At 47.6% G+C, this 15,744-nt stretch overlaps 2 protein-coding genes across 2 annotated transcripts in view; one reads left to right on the forward strand and one right to left on the reverse strand.

Moving 5' to 3' along the window:
- Positions 1-690: 690 nt before the first annotated feature.
- rps29 (ribosomal protein S29) lies at positions 691-2,432 on the reverse strand. The gene is made up of 3 exons (XM_055641114.1): positions 2,276-2,432; positions 1,727-1,826; positions 691-820 (listed from the first exon to the last, which is right to left on the reverse strand). Exons 1-3 carry the CDS (start codon positions 2,335-2,337, stop codon positions 812-814), a joined length of 171 nt encoding a protein of 56 aa, XP_055497089.1. The 5' UTR covers positions 2,338-2,432; the 3' UTR covers positions 691-811.
- Positions 2,433-6,415: 3,983 nt separating this feature from the next.
- The window catches only part of lrr1 (leucine rich repeat protein 1), a 34,147-nt gene continuing 24,818 nt past the window's right edge, over positions 6,416-15,744 (forward strand). Inside the window, exon 1 of the mRNA XM_055641113.1 lies at positions 6,416-6,570. The gene's annotated coding sequence lies outside the window, so the exon portion shown is untranslated. The remainder of the gene's footprint in view (positions 6,571-15,744) is intronic.

Consider the following 15,744-nt stretch of genomic DNA (forward strand, 5'->3'; position numbering starts at 1 on the left):
TAAGATTAAAATAAAAATAATAAGACGAACATTAATTTAAAAAAAGGTTTTGTTCTACAAAATTTGGATTCATTCAAAAGGCCACAGGTTCCCCACCCCCGAGATAGACTATCGACTGGCATCTAGGAAGAAGGGTCTCAATCCGAAACTTTACCCATTCCTTCTCTCCATAGATGCTGCCTGTCCCACTGAGTTACTCCAGCATTTCATGTCTATCCCCAATTCTGACAGTTCCACTACGATGTTCATGCCAAGATGTTTAGTTTAGAGATACAGTGCGGAAACAGGCCCTCTGGCCCACCGAGTCACGGCGACCAGCAATCACCTATACACCAGCTCTATTCTAGAAAATGTACAGTGGCCAATTAACTACAACCCCGAATGTCTTTGGGACGTGGGAGAAACCCCACATGATGATAGGGAGAACTTGCAGACAGCACCCGTAGTCGGGATCGAACCCGGCTCCCTGGCGCTGTAAGGCAGTTACTCCACTGCTGCGCCACTGTGTATATGCTGCCCCTCATCCTTATCAACGTTGTTTGAATGGCATCTAAATGGAGCGGCATCACTCCATTTTGTTTATCACATTAACGTGTTTTATGGGAAGACCCGTAGCTACCTGGAAAAATATTATGTTTGAAAGGAAATGTCAGTCACATCCAATATATCTCATATCATGAAAAACAGGTCTGAGTGCTAATGGCAAGTCAACTTTATTTACAAAATTGGAGCATTACAAAGTTTGCTTGTCAGATGATCACAGCTGCGTGCCACTGAGTATTCCTTTTCTCATTTCAGCTCCATTCATAATCTAGTCCAACTGTTAAAAAGAAAATGCTAGATTAGACATTTCTGTGACAAAGGCATTCATGTCAAATCAACAGCACAAGGCAGACACATTTCCAGCATCCACTGTAATGGCCATCAACAGGAGCTGATGCAGCTGCCAGAATGACCCCAGGAAAGAGTGGGTCAACATATGATGAGTGTTTGATGGCACTGGGCCTGTACTCGTTGGGAGTTAGGGGGGGGGGGGCTCATTGAAACATACAGAATAGTGAAAGGCTTGGATGTGGAGAGGATGTTTCCACTAGTGGGAGAGTCTAGGACCAGAGGTCAGAGCCTCAGAATTAAAGGGCACTATTTTAGGAGGTGAGGGGGCTACTAAATTGAAGAGGAACTTTAGTCAGAGAATAGTTAATCTGTGGAACTCATTGCCACAGGGGGCTGTGGAGGCCAAGTCAGTAGATATTTGTTTTGAGTGCAGAGATAGCTATTCTTGATTCGTATGGCTGTCAGGGGCTGTAGGGAGAAAGCAGGAGAATGGGGTTGAGAGGGAGAAATACACAACCCATGACTTGACGGGCTAATCCTGCCCCCGTCATTTATGAACACCGGTGCAATTATAGTTTAACGCTGAGAAGTTAGCCCACCCTAACCTGGGGGGTGCAATTACAGTGTAATGTTGAGAGAAGTTAGCCTGCCCTAACCTCTACAAGACGGGGCGGGGGGGGGCAGACGAGAGGTACCCCAGAGACATGGGATCAGAGGCCACCATCTCCACGGCAGCGTTTTGCTTTGTGCTGCCCACGGGGGATGGGAATGGATTCCTCGGGGAACCGGCTGAAGGCCACACGCGGGGGATGGGTGCGCGGTGAGTGTATATACGAGTGGCCGTGGTGTGTGTGTGTGTGTGTGTGTGAGTGAGTGGCCGCTGCTCACTCACCTTGACGAAGCCGATATCCTTGGCGTACTGGCGGAAGCACTGGCGACACATGTTGAGGCCGTACTTGCGGATCAGCCCGTGGCGGTTGGCGCAAACCCGGCTGCGGGAGAGACAGAGAGTTAGCGGCGGCCAGAGATGGGCCCGACCCCCGGGATAGAACAGAACAGACCAGACCAGACGGGGACATGGTGCAGGGGCAGGGAGGAGGCCATTCGGCCCTTCACAGCCAGCGCCACCATTCACTGTGATCACCCACACACACACACACGCTGCTCCCCCCGTCCCTGCCTTCTCCCCACATCCTTGATTCCGCGAGGATTTCCTCTAACTCGCTGTTGAAAGAGAGTCCCCGGGGATGGATAGAGAGAGAGAGAGATATAGACGCGGCCTGGACGCTGGGCCCCGGGACTGGGACTGGGCGCCAAACCGCGGCCTGGGCCCCGGGCTCCACGCGTTAGGCCGCGCCGGGCCTGGGGTCTGGGTCGTGGGCGGGAGCCGGTGGCCGTGCACGGTGTGCGGGGGGGGGAGGGGGAGTGAGCGGGGACCCACCAGGAGCGGGAGCCCTGTCCGAACTTGCGCGGGTGAGACCAGTAGAGCTGCTGGTGACCCATGATGGCGGCGGCGGCGAGAGAGAGAGGGGGAGGGCGGGCCCGCGCATGCGCTTTACCCCGCCCGCCCTCATCTGCATACCACGCACGCCCCTGCGCCGTGGCGTCACGTTGGGACCCTGGCCCCGCATGCGTGATGACGTCAGATGCAGCGCCTGTATTTGCACCACAGATGGTTTGGTTTATACCATAATTGCTAGAGGGGCTCCTCTATAGGGGCTCCTCTATAGGGGCTCCTCTATAGGGGCTCCTCTATAGGGGCTCCTCTAGTATTTTTGGTTTGTACCAAAGATCCTATAGTATCTTTGGTTTGTGCCACAGATCAAAAAGCGGTATATTCAAGATTCAAGAGAGTTTATTGTCATGTGTCCCAGATAGGACAATGAAATTCTTGCTTTGCTTCAGCACAACAGAATATAGTAGGCATGAATACAGAACAGATCAGTGTGTCCATATACCATTATATAAATATATACACACATGAATAAATAAACTGATAAAGTGCAATAAACAGATAATGGGCTATTAATGTTCAGAGTTTTGTTTGAGTTGGGTTTAATAGCCTGATGGCTGTGGGGAAGGAGCTGTTTCTGAGCCTGGACGTTGCAGTCTTCAGGCTCCTGTACCTTCTACCTGAAAGTAGCGGGGAGATGAGTGTGTGGCCAGGATGGTGTGGGTCCTTGATAATGCTGCCAGCCTTTTTGAGGCAGCGACTGCGATAGATCCCCTTGATTGTGGACTGGGCAGTGTTTACTACTTTTTGTAGTCTTTTCCGCTCCTGGGCGCTCAAGCTGCCGAACCAAGCCCCGATGCAACCGGTCAGCATGCTCTCTACTGTGAGCCTGTAGAAGTTAGAGAGAGTCCTCCTTGACATACCGACACTCAGTAATCTTCTTAGAAAGTAGAGGCGTTGATGTGCTTTCTTGATATGATCTTTGGTTTGCATTTTCATAAGCTCAAGTCACAGGAGCAGAATTTAGGCCATTCGGCCCCATAAAGTCCACTCCACCATTCAATCATGGCTGATCTACCTCTCCCTCCTAACCCCATTCTCCTGCCTTCTCCCCATAACCTCTGACACCCGTACAAATCAAAAAATCTATCTATCTCTGCCTTAAAAATATTTACTTGCTACAGGTTATCAGGCCTTAAAAAAATATCCACTGACTTGGCCTCCACAGCCTTCTGTGGCAAAACATTCTGCAGATTCACCAACGAAGATAGTCATGTGTAATGGCAATGGAATTATGGCATTTTTACTTGCTACAGGTTATCAGGCCCATAAACACAATAACATAGAATAATATACAATAATACAATCACTCAATAATCAATAAACAGTGCAAAACCAAAGTCAATAGTGTAACCAAAGACACAGTCCAAAAAAGATCATGTGAACATAGGAAGTGAACTACAGATGCTGGTTTACACCAAAGATAGACACAAACCAGAACCCAACCTGAACCATCAACCGTCACTTCACAGATGCTGCCTGACTCACAGAGTTCTTCCAAGCATTTGCTTTTTAACAAACATTCCAGTATCTGCTGTTTCTTGTGTCTCCAAGTGTTCTAATTCTAATTCAAAATGTAAAATCTGCTCCTACAGATTTTCAAATTATCTGTTGGAGAATCGTAATGGGTTACACAGCATTTGTGGAGGGAAATAGACAGACAACATTATGGGAAGAACGAACCTGACCAGAAATGTCGTCCATCCATTTCATTTCCCATATCCTGCCTGACCTGCTGAGTACCTCCAGCAGTTTTTTCATCAAGATTACAGCATCTGCACTCTCTTGTGTTCAGTTCAGTTCCGTTTAGTTTATTGTCACGTGTACCGAGGTACAGTGAAAAGCTTTTGTTGCGTGCTAACTTGTCAGCAGTAAGATTACAAGCGAGCCATTTACTTATTCTCTTATCATGTATCAATACGCTGTAAATGGCTCGATTGTAATCATGTATTGTCTTTCTGCTGACTGGATAGCATGCAACAAAAGCTTTTCACTGTACCTTAGTACACGTGACAATAATCTAAACTGAAATTGAGATCATAGTTGTTTTTCAAATTATCTGTGGACTTTCATTACTGTCCTCATGCTCACCCTGTTTTAGTCACTTCACCACTGCTGGACAAGACTTGATTCCCCTGAGTTCTGGAATTCCTTCCTTAAGCCATTTCTGTTCTTCTCCTTCCTTTAAGGAACTCCTTAAACAAAACATCCATCCACATACAGTATGATCCATGTGTTGAATGTATTTGATTAGTTTTGTTTTGTTTATTGTCATGTGTGCCGAGGTTCAGTGAAAAGCTTTTTGATAATGTACATGAAGTTCCTTTGGAATGTTTCACTACATTAAAAGAGCGAATTAGATGTAGGGTACAAAAGCAAACCTGTGTCGACCCAACTTGCCTATGCCAACCGAGTTGCCCCACCTACACCACTCTGACCAGCCTGTATTTGGCCTATATCTCACTAAACTTTTCCTATCCATGTGCCAGTCTACGTGTCATTGAAATGTTATAGTACCTGCCCCAACTATCTCCTTAGGCATAAAAAGCTGGAGTGACTCAGCGGGACAGGCTGCATCTCTGGAGAGAAGGAATGAGTGATGACCCGAAACATCACCCATTCCTTCTCTCCAGAGATGCTGCCTGTCCCGCTGAGTTACTCCAGCATTTTGTGTCTGTCTTCGGTTTAAAACAGCATCTGCTGTTCCTTCTATGCATATCAACTACCTCCTCCTTGTTCCGGATACCCACAACCAAAGATACTAGAGCAAAATCTTTGCCCACAACCCACTCAAGAAACCCACGCTGCCTCAAGAAGGCTGGCAGTATCATCAAGGATCCACATCATCCTGGCCACACACTCATCTCCCCGCTACCTTCAGGTAGAAGGTATAGGAGCCTGAAGACTGCAACGTCCAGGTTCAGAAACAGCTTCTTCCCCACAGCCATCAGGCTATTGAACTCAACTCAAACAAAACTCTGACCATTAATAGGTACACAAAAATGCCGGAGAAACTCAGGGGGTGCAGCCGCATCTATGGAGCGAAGGAAATAGGCAACGTTTCGGGCCGAAACCCTTCTTCAGACTAATTAGCCCATTTTCTGTTTATTTACACATTATTTGTTTTATTTATTGATGTGTTTATATATTTATACAATGGTATGTGGACACACTGATCTGTTCTGTATTTATTTATGCCTTCTATTGTGTTCTGTTGTGCTGAAGCAAAGCAAGAATTTCATTGTCCTATCTGGGACACATGACAATAAACTCTCTTGAATCTTGAATCTGGAATCTGTGTGACCACATCGCCGCCTGTGGTCACGGTCGGTCACTACACCCTGACGACAGCGCCGCCTGTGGCCGCGGCCGGTCACTACACCAACTACAGCGCCACGTGTGGCCGCGGCCGGTCACTACACCAACTACAGCGCCGCCTGTGTCCGCGGCCGGTCACTACACCAACTACAGCGCCACCTGTGGCCGTGGCCGGTCACTACACCGACTACAGCGCCACGTGTGGCCGCGGCCGGTCACTACACCGACTACAGCGCCACGTGTGGCCGCGGCCGGTCACTACACCAACTACAGCGCCACGTGTGGCCGCGGCCGGTCACTACACCGACTACAGCGCCACCTGTGGCAGAGGCAGGTCACTACACCAACTACAGCGCCACGTGTGGCCGCGGCCGGTCACTACACCGACTACAGCGCCGCCTGTGGCCGCGGCCGGTCACTACACCGACTACAGCGCCGCCTGTGGCCGCGGCCGGTCACTACACCGACTACAGCGCCACGTGTGGCAGAGGCAGGTCACTACACCGACTACAGCGCCACGTGTGGCCGCGGCCGGTCACTACACCGACTACAGCGCCGCCTGTGGCCGCGGCCGGTCACTACACCGACTACAGCGCCGCCTGTGGCCGCGGCCGGTCACTACACTAACTACAGCGCCGCTTGTGGCCGCGGCAGGTCACTACACCGCTAACAGCGCCGCCTGTGGCCGCGGCCGGTCACTACACCGACTACAGCGCCACCTGTGGCCGCGGCCGGTCACTGCTACTGCTGCTGCCATTGGTGGCGGTGTGTGGACCAACGGGCTGTCTGGGCGGGAGACTGGAAGGCCGGAAGGCGGTGGCTTGTTGTCGGCGAGTGACCGGCATCGCCAGAGCCAGCGCCCGGCTTTCATTGTCAGCTCAGTGCCGGGGCTCCGGGACCTCACGGTAAGCGGCTTTCAGTTGTCTCGCCGGTCCCTGTTTGAAATCTCCATGTACTTAACCCCATCCCATCGCTCTCCTTACAGAAGGGAACAAAGTTATAACTGGCAGGAGCAGAACTAGGCCGTTCGGCCCATCGAGTCTACACCGCCATTCAACCACTGGCTGATCTATCTCGCCCTCCTAACCCCAGTCTCCTGCCTTCTCCCCATAACCCCTGGCACTTGCACTAATCAACAACCTATCTATCTCTGCCTTAAAAATGTCCACTGACTTGTGGCCTCCACAGCCTTATGTGGCAAAGAATTCCACAGATTCACCACCCTCTGACTAAATAAATTCCTCCTCATCTCCTTCCTAAAGGAACGTCCTTTAATTCTGAGGCTACGACCTCTGGTCCTAGACTGTCCTACTAGTGGAAACATCCTCTCCACATCCACTCTATCCAGCCCTTTCATTATTCTGTACATTTCAATAAGGTTCTCTCCCCAAAGTTGGAGTTAAAGCCCTGTCCCACGGTGCGAGTTCATTCCAAGAGCTCTCCCGAGTTTAAAAAAAATCAAACTCGTGGTAAGCACGGAGAATGAACGTAGCAGGTACGTCGGAGCTCGGGGACGTCTCTGAACGTTAATGGCAGGCACTCGGGAAGACTCGCTAACGGCAGGTAAGCACGGGAAGATTTTTCAACATGATGAAAAATGTCCACGAGAGCCCCGAGTACCGACCAGTGGCCATTACCGTAAATCTCCGAGTTCGAATCAGGGCAAACTCGGGAGAACTCTTGGAATGAACTCGTACCGTGGGACAGGGCTTTGAATCTGCCCCATGTGTTACAAAATGTCAGTAAAGACAGAAGGCTGGCACTACTCGGTGGGTGCGGCAGCATCTGTGGAGAGAAACAGCTGGCGGTTTGCGTCAGTGATCTTGTATAACACTGGACAAGTGAGAGAGCTTGCAGGTGCTCCCCAATCTGCTGAATGCTTCTTCAGATATCCAGTGTCCGGTTCTATGATGTTTGCCTCAGAAGTATGTTTCTTCGTTTCTTTTTTTAGAATATGGATATTTGCTGGCACATTCAGCATTTATTATCCATTCCTAATTGTCTTTGAAGCTGGTCATGAACTAAGGATGATTGAGCCCCCCCAGACTATTGTTGGGGACGGTGTTCCATTATTTAGACTCGTGTTCAGTGATATTTCCAAGTCTGAATTTTCTGCAACTTGGAGGAAAAATTGATGATGGTGATCTTCCCAAGAATGTGTTGTCCTTGGCATTCATGATGGCAGATGTTGCAAGTTTGGAAGGTGCTGTTATAGGGAGGTTTCACGGCAGTCGGGTCACGACCCATGACCCGTAATGTTGCTACTCCAAATGGAGTACACGCGATGTACTGCTGGTAGGCACTTACCATTGTTTCCAACGTAGAGTGGGCCCATTAAAACCCGTCGAAAATGTCAATTTTTGCGCTGCAAATAATTATGGAAATCAGGATAAGCGTGTGAGACATTTAACCTTTTTCAGAATTCCAAAAGTGAGGAGAAATGACGGTAGATAGAAGTGAGAGCTGAAGGGACAACAACAGACAGAGTGCTTAGCAAACATTGGCCGTTTGCTCACTGCATTTCATCAACTAAGGCATTATTTGTTTTTTCTTGATTTCTTTGGCATCTAAAAAGTTTCAGAAGTGATAAATCTGGCTGTAAATTTATTTAAATTGCCCACGGTTCTCAAGTGGGTTTTTACATACAAAATGAAAACGCATCTGAAGAAAAATTTACAGCCAGATTGATCACTTCTGAGACTTTTTAGATACCAAAGGAATCAAGAAAAAAACACAAATAATGCCTTACTGTTGATGAAATGCAGTGAGCAAACGCGATAATTCCCATTATTTTCAATTACGATTTCTGCACGGCCAATGTTTACCAAGCACTTTAGCTGCTGTTGTCCCTTCAGCTCTTGCTTCTCTTTAGCTTCATTTCGCTTCACGTTTGGAATTCTAAAGTTGGGTACATGTCTCTCACACTTACCCCGACTTCCACAATTTTTTTCAGCGTAAAACTTCAACATTTTGGCGGTTTTTAACAGGTAGGAAAGTACGCGTTTCTTGCATTAATAACATGTGACGGATGTCCTCCAGATGGATTGAGCGGCTCCGTGTGTCAAGCCCTCTGACCCAGTGACCTTACATGCAACCCCCTTATAGAGTCAGCACAGAATCGAACCTTTCAGCCTAGCGAGTACATATGGCCCATTAAGTACTCATCTAAAGGGCGAGATTTTTGGTTTCCTCCTACACACCAAAGATGTACAGGTTTGAAGGTTAATTGGCTTGTTATAAATGTAAAATAGTCCCTAGTGTGTGTAGGGTAGTGTTAATATGCGGAGATTGCTGGTCAGTGTGGGCCAAAGGGCCTGTTTCCATGCTGTATCTCTAAACTAAAACTAAGCTAAACTAAAAGACACACAAAATGTTAGAGTAACTCAGCAAGTCAGGCAGCACCTCTGGAAAACCATGATAGGTGATGTTTAGGGTCAGGACCCTTCTTCAGACGCTGCCTGACTCACTGAGTTACCATTACTTTGTGTCTTTTGTGTTTGTAAACCAGAATCTGCAATTCCTTGTTTTTACGTACCCATCTACACTAATTTCAATTACTGGGACTTTGCAGCCTTCAGTGCCTTGGCAATTGAAGTGTTTGCCTAATTTGTTAAATATTGAGAGTACTATTCCCCATCAGACAGTTTCCCCAGATTCCAACCACCCTCTAGGTGAAAAGATTCTTCCTTGCATCTCCTCAAAACCTTTTCCCCGAAACCTATAGCATCTAAATGTAGATGCCGCTGTGAGGGGAAGGGTTTCCCAGCCTTCTCTCCTCACGACTGAAATGTTTAATTACAGGCAACACCCTGGTGAATTTCCTCTGCGGTCTCTCCAAGGTCCCACAGCCTGGTCACCAGAACTGTCCCAAGTACTCCAGCTGTAACCAATGTTTTGTGAAGTTGTACATTACCTCCTGCTGCAGATTCAATGCTTTGGTTCATGAATGCACCCATTGCCTTATCTCCCTGTGCTGTTCACTGTGTGGATCCTTGGACTGTTATCCTGATGGCCTTGCCATCCATGATGTATCCAATATCATCCTGTTGCCTATAACTATCTTCCTCACTATCCCCAACACCACCCAATTTTCGTGGGGTTGCCTTCACCCAAAGGACTATTAGAGTCATCTGGCTGAAGGACAAGTGCATTTCGTAGATGACACGGACTGAAGACAAGTTCCGCTGGTGATGAAGAGATTGAATATAATGTGCAGTGAGTGAGTTGTTGCTACTCCTTAAACTGTTGGTTTTAGAGTCATGGAGCCCTAGAGTGATACAGCGTGGAAACAGGCCCTTTGGCCCAACTTGCCCACATTGGCCAACATGTCCCAACTACACTAGTCCCACCTGTCCGCGTTTGGTCCATGTACCTGACTAACTGTTTCTTAAATGTTGGGATAGTCCCTGCCTCAACTACCTCCTCTGGTAGCTTGTTCCATACACCTCTGTGTGAAAGGGTTACCCCTCAGATTCCCATTAAATCTTTTGCCCTTCAGCTTAAACCTACAGTATGTCCTCTAGTCCTCGATTCACCTACTCTGGGCAAGAGACTGCATTTACCCGATCTATTCCTCTCATGATTTTATACACCCCTATAAAATCAAGTTTTAGTAAGATAGGTTTCAGTAGAAGCCCTGTCAATGTGTGATGTTCTGGACCTTGTCTGATTCATACTCGTCTATAGATTGTCAGGACCAAGGCTCATGGGATAACGTGTGGCAAATGGAATATCTGCAAGTCCCAGATTTGTTTTACCAGATTAAATTATCATCTCATTGTGATTATGGTGATTGCTTTGTGGACATGCAATCAGTTTGCGAAAACAGACAAACTAAGATTTAGTACTAAGGATGAACGATGGTTTAGTAAAGAGCAAATTGTTTCTTGTTTGATGGTCAGAAGACACAAGTGCTCCAAAGAGATGAGGTACAGGTGTAATGAAAACTCTTGCATGCAGCAGCATTATAGGCACATAAACTCTGACAATGCACAAGACAAATTATATAAGACAGTAGACAGTAGACAAAGACTGCAAAAAAAAACCCAACAAAATATTTGAACTAAAACGCTATTGGGAAACGAGACCATGTCAGTGTAAGAGGTGTTTTGTTACTGAGATGGAATTGGGGTTGTGTCTTCAGTCTGAAGAAGAATCTCAACCAGAAAAATCACCCGTTCCTTCTATCCAGAGATGCTTCCTGTCCCCCTGAGTTACTCCGACATTTTGTGTCTATCTTTAGAGTAGTGCAGGTTAGTTCAGGGATGTGGTAGTTGTAGGAAAGTATCTACAGATACTCTCTGCACTACTATGCAGAGAGTAGTGCGTTCGGCCGAACGCACTATGGGAACTTCACTCACCCCCCTGCAGGAACTATACAACAGGAGGTGCAACTCCAGAGCAAACAAAATCATGGGAGACCCCTTCCACCCCTGCAACGGACTGTTCCAGCTGCTACGGTAAGGCAAACGCCTCCGTTGCCATGTGGTGAGAACAGAGAGGTTGAGAAGGAGTTTCTTCCCAGAGGCAATTCGGACTGTAAACGCCTATCTCACCAGGGACTAACTCTACAGAACGTTTTTCCTTCCATTATTTATTATGTAAAAGAATATGTGTGTTATGATTGTGTTTATAATTTGTTTGGTTGTTTTGTTGTTTGTCTTTTGCACAAAAGTCCGCGAGCATTGCCACTTTCATTTCACTGCACATCTCGTATGTGTATGTGGCAAATAAACTTGACTTGACTTGACTTGACTATCTCTGAATCTGTTGGTGTGGGACCGCCGACTTCTGTACCCCCTGCCCAATGGTATGTGGATATGCAAGACAGGATTCCCAAGGCATCTTTGAGGGATGACTAAAATGCAACAAACTGAGGAAGTGGGAAAGTGGAAGGGAGTCCTTGTGGGAAGTGGGGTGGGAGAGGTAGTGTAAGGATTGCACGGCATCTGTAGGCTTGAAATGGATGTTTCTGTCTTGTCTGCCTCTGAGACTGAGAGAAAAAAGGGCAGAGTCGGGCATGGACATCAAAATGAGGGCAGAGTGGAAATCAGTGAAGAACGTTTTGAATTCTGAGTGCTGGAGGCAGCGTCAATCAAATGCAATGGTCGATGCAGTGGAAACAGAGTGGAAGGAGTGGTCTGCCACGTATGGAAAGGACAACTATAGATTGGGCCCACAAAAAATATCTGTAACTTCACCGTCCATTTGCAGGAAGTGAGAGGAGTTGAAGGAGAAATAGTTTACTTCGACTAGGTGACTGAGTGCTGGAGATGGGGAACTGGCTGGGCCTCTCTCTGTTCGGGGAAGGAGCAGAGAGCCTTCAGGGAATGGAGGTGAAACTGAACTCGTTGTGGCCAGGGAACTGAACTATCGAAGAGCATCAAAGAGGAAAGGATGAAGTCACGGTTGGAAAAGTAAGTTTGATGGGACGAGAGCCGGCAGAAACAATGGTCCTGCTTGTGCATCTTGAGCAGAAGGAAAACGTGGGACTTGTCTGATTTGGAAGGTAAAGGAGGGAAACTCTACTGAAACAAAGTTTGTGACTGTTGGGGAGAAATGCCTTAATGCTCATAAGTCGTTGGAGCAGAATTACGTCATTCGGCCCATTAAGTCTACTCCACCATCCAATCATGGCTGATCCCACTCTCCTTCTCAACCTCCTCATCCTACCTTCTCCCTTAACCTTTGACGCCCTTACTAATCCTTAATCTATTAATCTCCGCTTAAAGAATCCCCAAGGACGGCCTCCACAGCTGCCTTTGGCAATCAATTCCACAGATTCACCACCCTCTGGCTAAAGAAATTCCTCCTCATCTCCATTCTAAAGGTACGTCCTTTTATTCTGCGGCTGTGCCCTCTGATCCTAGACTCTCCCCCCACCAGTGGAAACATCCTGTTCACATCCTGGATAGATGAAATGCTGGAGAAACTCAGCAGGTGAGGCAGCATCTATGGAGCTAAGGAATAGGCGACGTTTCGGGTTGAGACCCTTCTTCAGACTGAGTTCTCCAGCATTTTTATCTACCTTCGACTTTTCCAGTATCTACGGTTCTTTCTTCACATCCAGGAAATGTTTGATGTACCAATGGTCCAGAGGGAGGTATGAGGGTGTCTAAGATCTGATATTTGGCCTCTACAGAACTCGTGTTGGCAAGTTTGAAGACAACGTCAGGACTGATTCTTAATGAGCAGAATTATTTGTTTAAAGGGATAGCTTCATTTGTTTGTTTTACCGTAGCCAATTAGAGTTTTAAAATATAAACTATAGAAAATTTGGACAGCCCATGACACAAATTAGTGAAATAAAATACAGGTGCACAACCTTTTATCCGAAAGCCTTGGGACCAGACACTTTTCGTAATTCGGAATTTGTCGGCCTTCGGAATGGAAATTTTTTTGCGTAGATTTTAATGGCTGGCTCAGTGGTAGAGTGCTCGGCTCATATCCGCAAGGTCGCGAGTTTGCGCCTTGATCCCGGCAGTTACTCGGTCGCGAGTTTGAGTCTTCAATGTAGTTTTTTCTTGCAGAATAAATGTCTGTATGAAATGCAGTGTGTTGAATGAATTCCTGAATTTGTAAATGTGACCGCAGCATTGAATCACCTCTCGCACTCATGCCACCCTAGCGGGGCTACATGCCTAAGGCGATATTTTCACACTCTTATATCCGTGTGCAGCAGAGGCGACGTGCGTTTGGCGCCAAACGTGAGCTTTGGTATGCAGACGACATCCTGGAAAAAATGTCCGGTTTCTTCCAGGTAGGCGATATACCCTCCCGGGCAATATACCCTCCACTTCTCTTTTATGAAGGGGATTTAGTTCCCCTCTCTTCCAGGACCGACCGAAGGTTCCGCTGTCACCTCTGCGGGCCGCCCTCGGTGAACGTCCTGTCTCCCTGTCCCTGGAATAGCAGGGGGCGATCAAACAGCACAATACCCCCCTCCCCCTCCAACTCCAGAGAAATCCGCTCCCCGATGGGCCGCTACGGCGACAAGTGGCAGAACCTTGCACACCATCAGCTTTTGCCCATACGTGTTCCTCTGGAGTTGGAGCAGGGCTGGGCTGGAGTTGCTGATCTGGGATCTCCGTGCTTGCAGTGGGCCTGGGGGTCGGTGTCCCGATGAGGGGGCGCAGCTCGGGCTGTGGGCGAACTGCCACTTGTCGCCGTAGCGGCCCATCGGGGAGTGGCTTCTGGTGGTCCTGATGGCTCCGGCCAGTTCGCAGTTTTCCTCTGGAGTTGGAACGGGGCTGGGCTGCTGCTGGCTGTGGGTCTCTGGGATCTCCGTGCTTGCAGTGGGCCTGGGGATCGGTGTCCCGTTGGTCCTGACGTCTCCGGTGACTGGCACTTTATGCTGGCATCGCCAACGTGAAGACAGTGCAAAGCCCCCACGCCGGTGCAATGGGCGGGGAGCTGGAGAGGGGAGGGAAGGGGTCACACACATGGCCGGGAAGCAGAGGGGTGTAGGTGGGGTGAAGGGAGCGACAATCTGCTGCTCCCTGCCCGCTGAGTTAAAAAGTTCCCACGCAAGACTCACGATACACTGTGTATCGTGTCTACCGTGGGAACTTTTTAACTCAGCGGGCAGGCAGCAGCATATTGTCAATTATTAACCCTCCCGCGCAATATACCCTCACCTTCTCTTTTATGAATGGGGATTTAGTTCCCCTTTCTTCGAGGACCGACCGGAGGTTCCGCTGTCACCTCTGCGGGCCGCCCTCGGTGAACGTTTTCAAGGACCTTTCTTCAAGGAACGAAAAAATGTCGCTATTCGGAGGTTTTCGTTATTTGGATCTTCGGATAAAAGGTTGTGCACCTGTAGTCCCTTTTTCAAGCTGTTGATTTCACTCGTGATTTTCACATTTTTGAACTAGCATTTTAAAAAGGAGACAATCTGGAATTTCACTTGCACAATCTCATTCATTCCTCAACTTGTGGTCCGAACCTGCATTGATTCCTTGATTTCCAAAATAGTATACTATTTTTCCTTTCATATCCTTCTTTAAACTCTACAATCCTAAACCCTACAATCCTTAGATTCTCCTTTGGTACACCATCACCGAAGGAGGCAGCATGAACCGTTGTGCTCATGTTGGCCAGAAAAAAAATTATTTGGTCTAATCATCCTTTCCGTGGGTCCATAACAATGCAGGTGAGAGCTCACTCAACTCCTGATCCAAGTGCTTCTGAAATGTGGTGAAGGTTTCTGCATTCAGCATTACTCTTCAGATGAAAGAAACATTTCTGGGGTGGGAGATTGCAACCTCCACATGGTCCGCCCTGTTTCGACAAATGCAATCAACCTGGCATGCACAATCAAGTAAGATCAAATAGAACAAGTTGTCCTACAACTTTACTGTGTACGCCATACGCAAGAGGAAGAAGAAGAAAGAAACATTTCTCATCTCCCCTCTTCCTTCCAGTGCTCACAACTTGTTGTCTTCTTTGCAAAATGAATAATCCTTTATTTTTGAGGGTTCCCAGGGATGTTGTACTTCTAATACATCTTGATTAAATATATTCCTCGTCTCCGTTATACGATATGAAACATTCCCAACCTTTCCAAAGGGTCTCGACCCGAAATGTCACCCATTCCTTCTAGCCAGAGATGCTGCCTGTCCCGCTGGGTTACTCCAGCATTTTGTGTCTATCTTTGGTGTAAACCAGCATCTGCAGTTCCTTCCTATTCATAGAATTGGGCTTCAGCCATGGCTACAATCTGCTAAATATGAAGGAAGGAACTGCAGATGCTGGTTTACACCGAAGATAGACACAAAATGCTGGAGTGACTCAACGGGACAGGCAGCATCTCCGGAGAGAAGGAATGGGTGATGTTTCAGATCGAGACCCTTTTTCAGAATGAAGAATTCCTTCTCTCCAAAGATGCTGCCTGTCCTGCTGAGTTACTCCAGCATTTTGTGTCTATTTCTGGTAAATTTCTTCTGCAACCTTCTGGGTGTTATCTCTTCTCTCCTACAACATATGGACTGGCAAGGTACACAGTTCTCTGTCTGAAAACCTAAGTACTTTATTAGCCTAACAGCTCTAGCATTACCACCCTCCAATACAAGCACGGATCT

Source organism: Leucoraja erinacea, chromosome 9 (genome assembly GCF_028641065.1).
Source record: "Leucoraja erinacea ecotype New England chromosome 9, Leri_hhj_1, whole genome shotgun sequence".
Classification (NCBI taxonomy): Eukaryota; Metazoa; Chordata; class Chondrichthyes; order Rajiformes; family Rajidae; genus Leucoraja; species Leucoraja erinaceus.

Bases quoted from the DNA above. Each gene is read 5' to 3' on its own strand.
- rps29 (XM_055641114.1), bottom strand. From the start codon at position 2,337: ATGGGTCACCAGCAGCTCTACTGGTCTCACCCGCGCAAGTTCGGACAG. The intron at 1,827-2,275 runs GTGGGTCCCCGC...TCTCTCCCGCAG, and splicing joins GGACAGGGCTCCCGCTCCTG to CCGGGTTTGCGCCAACCGCC.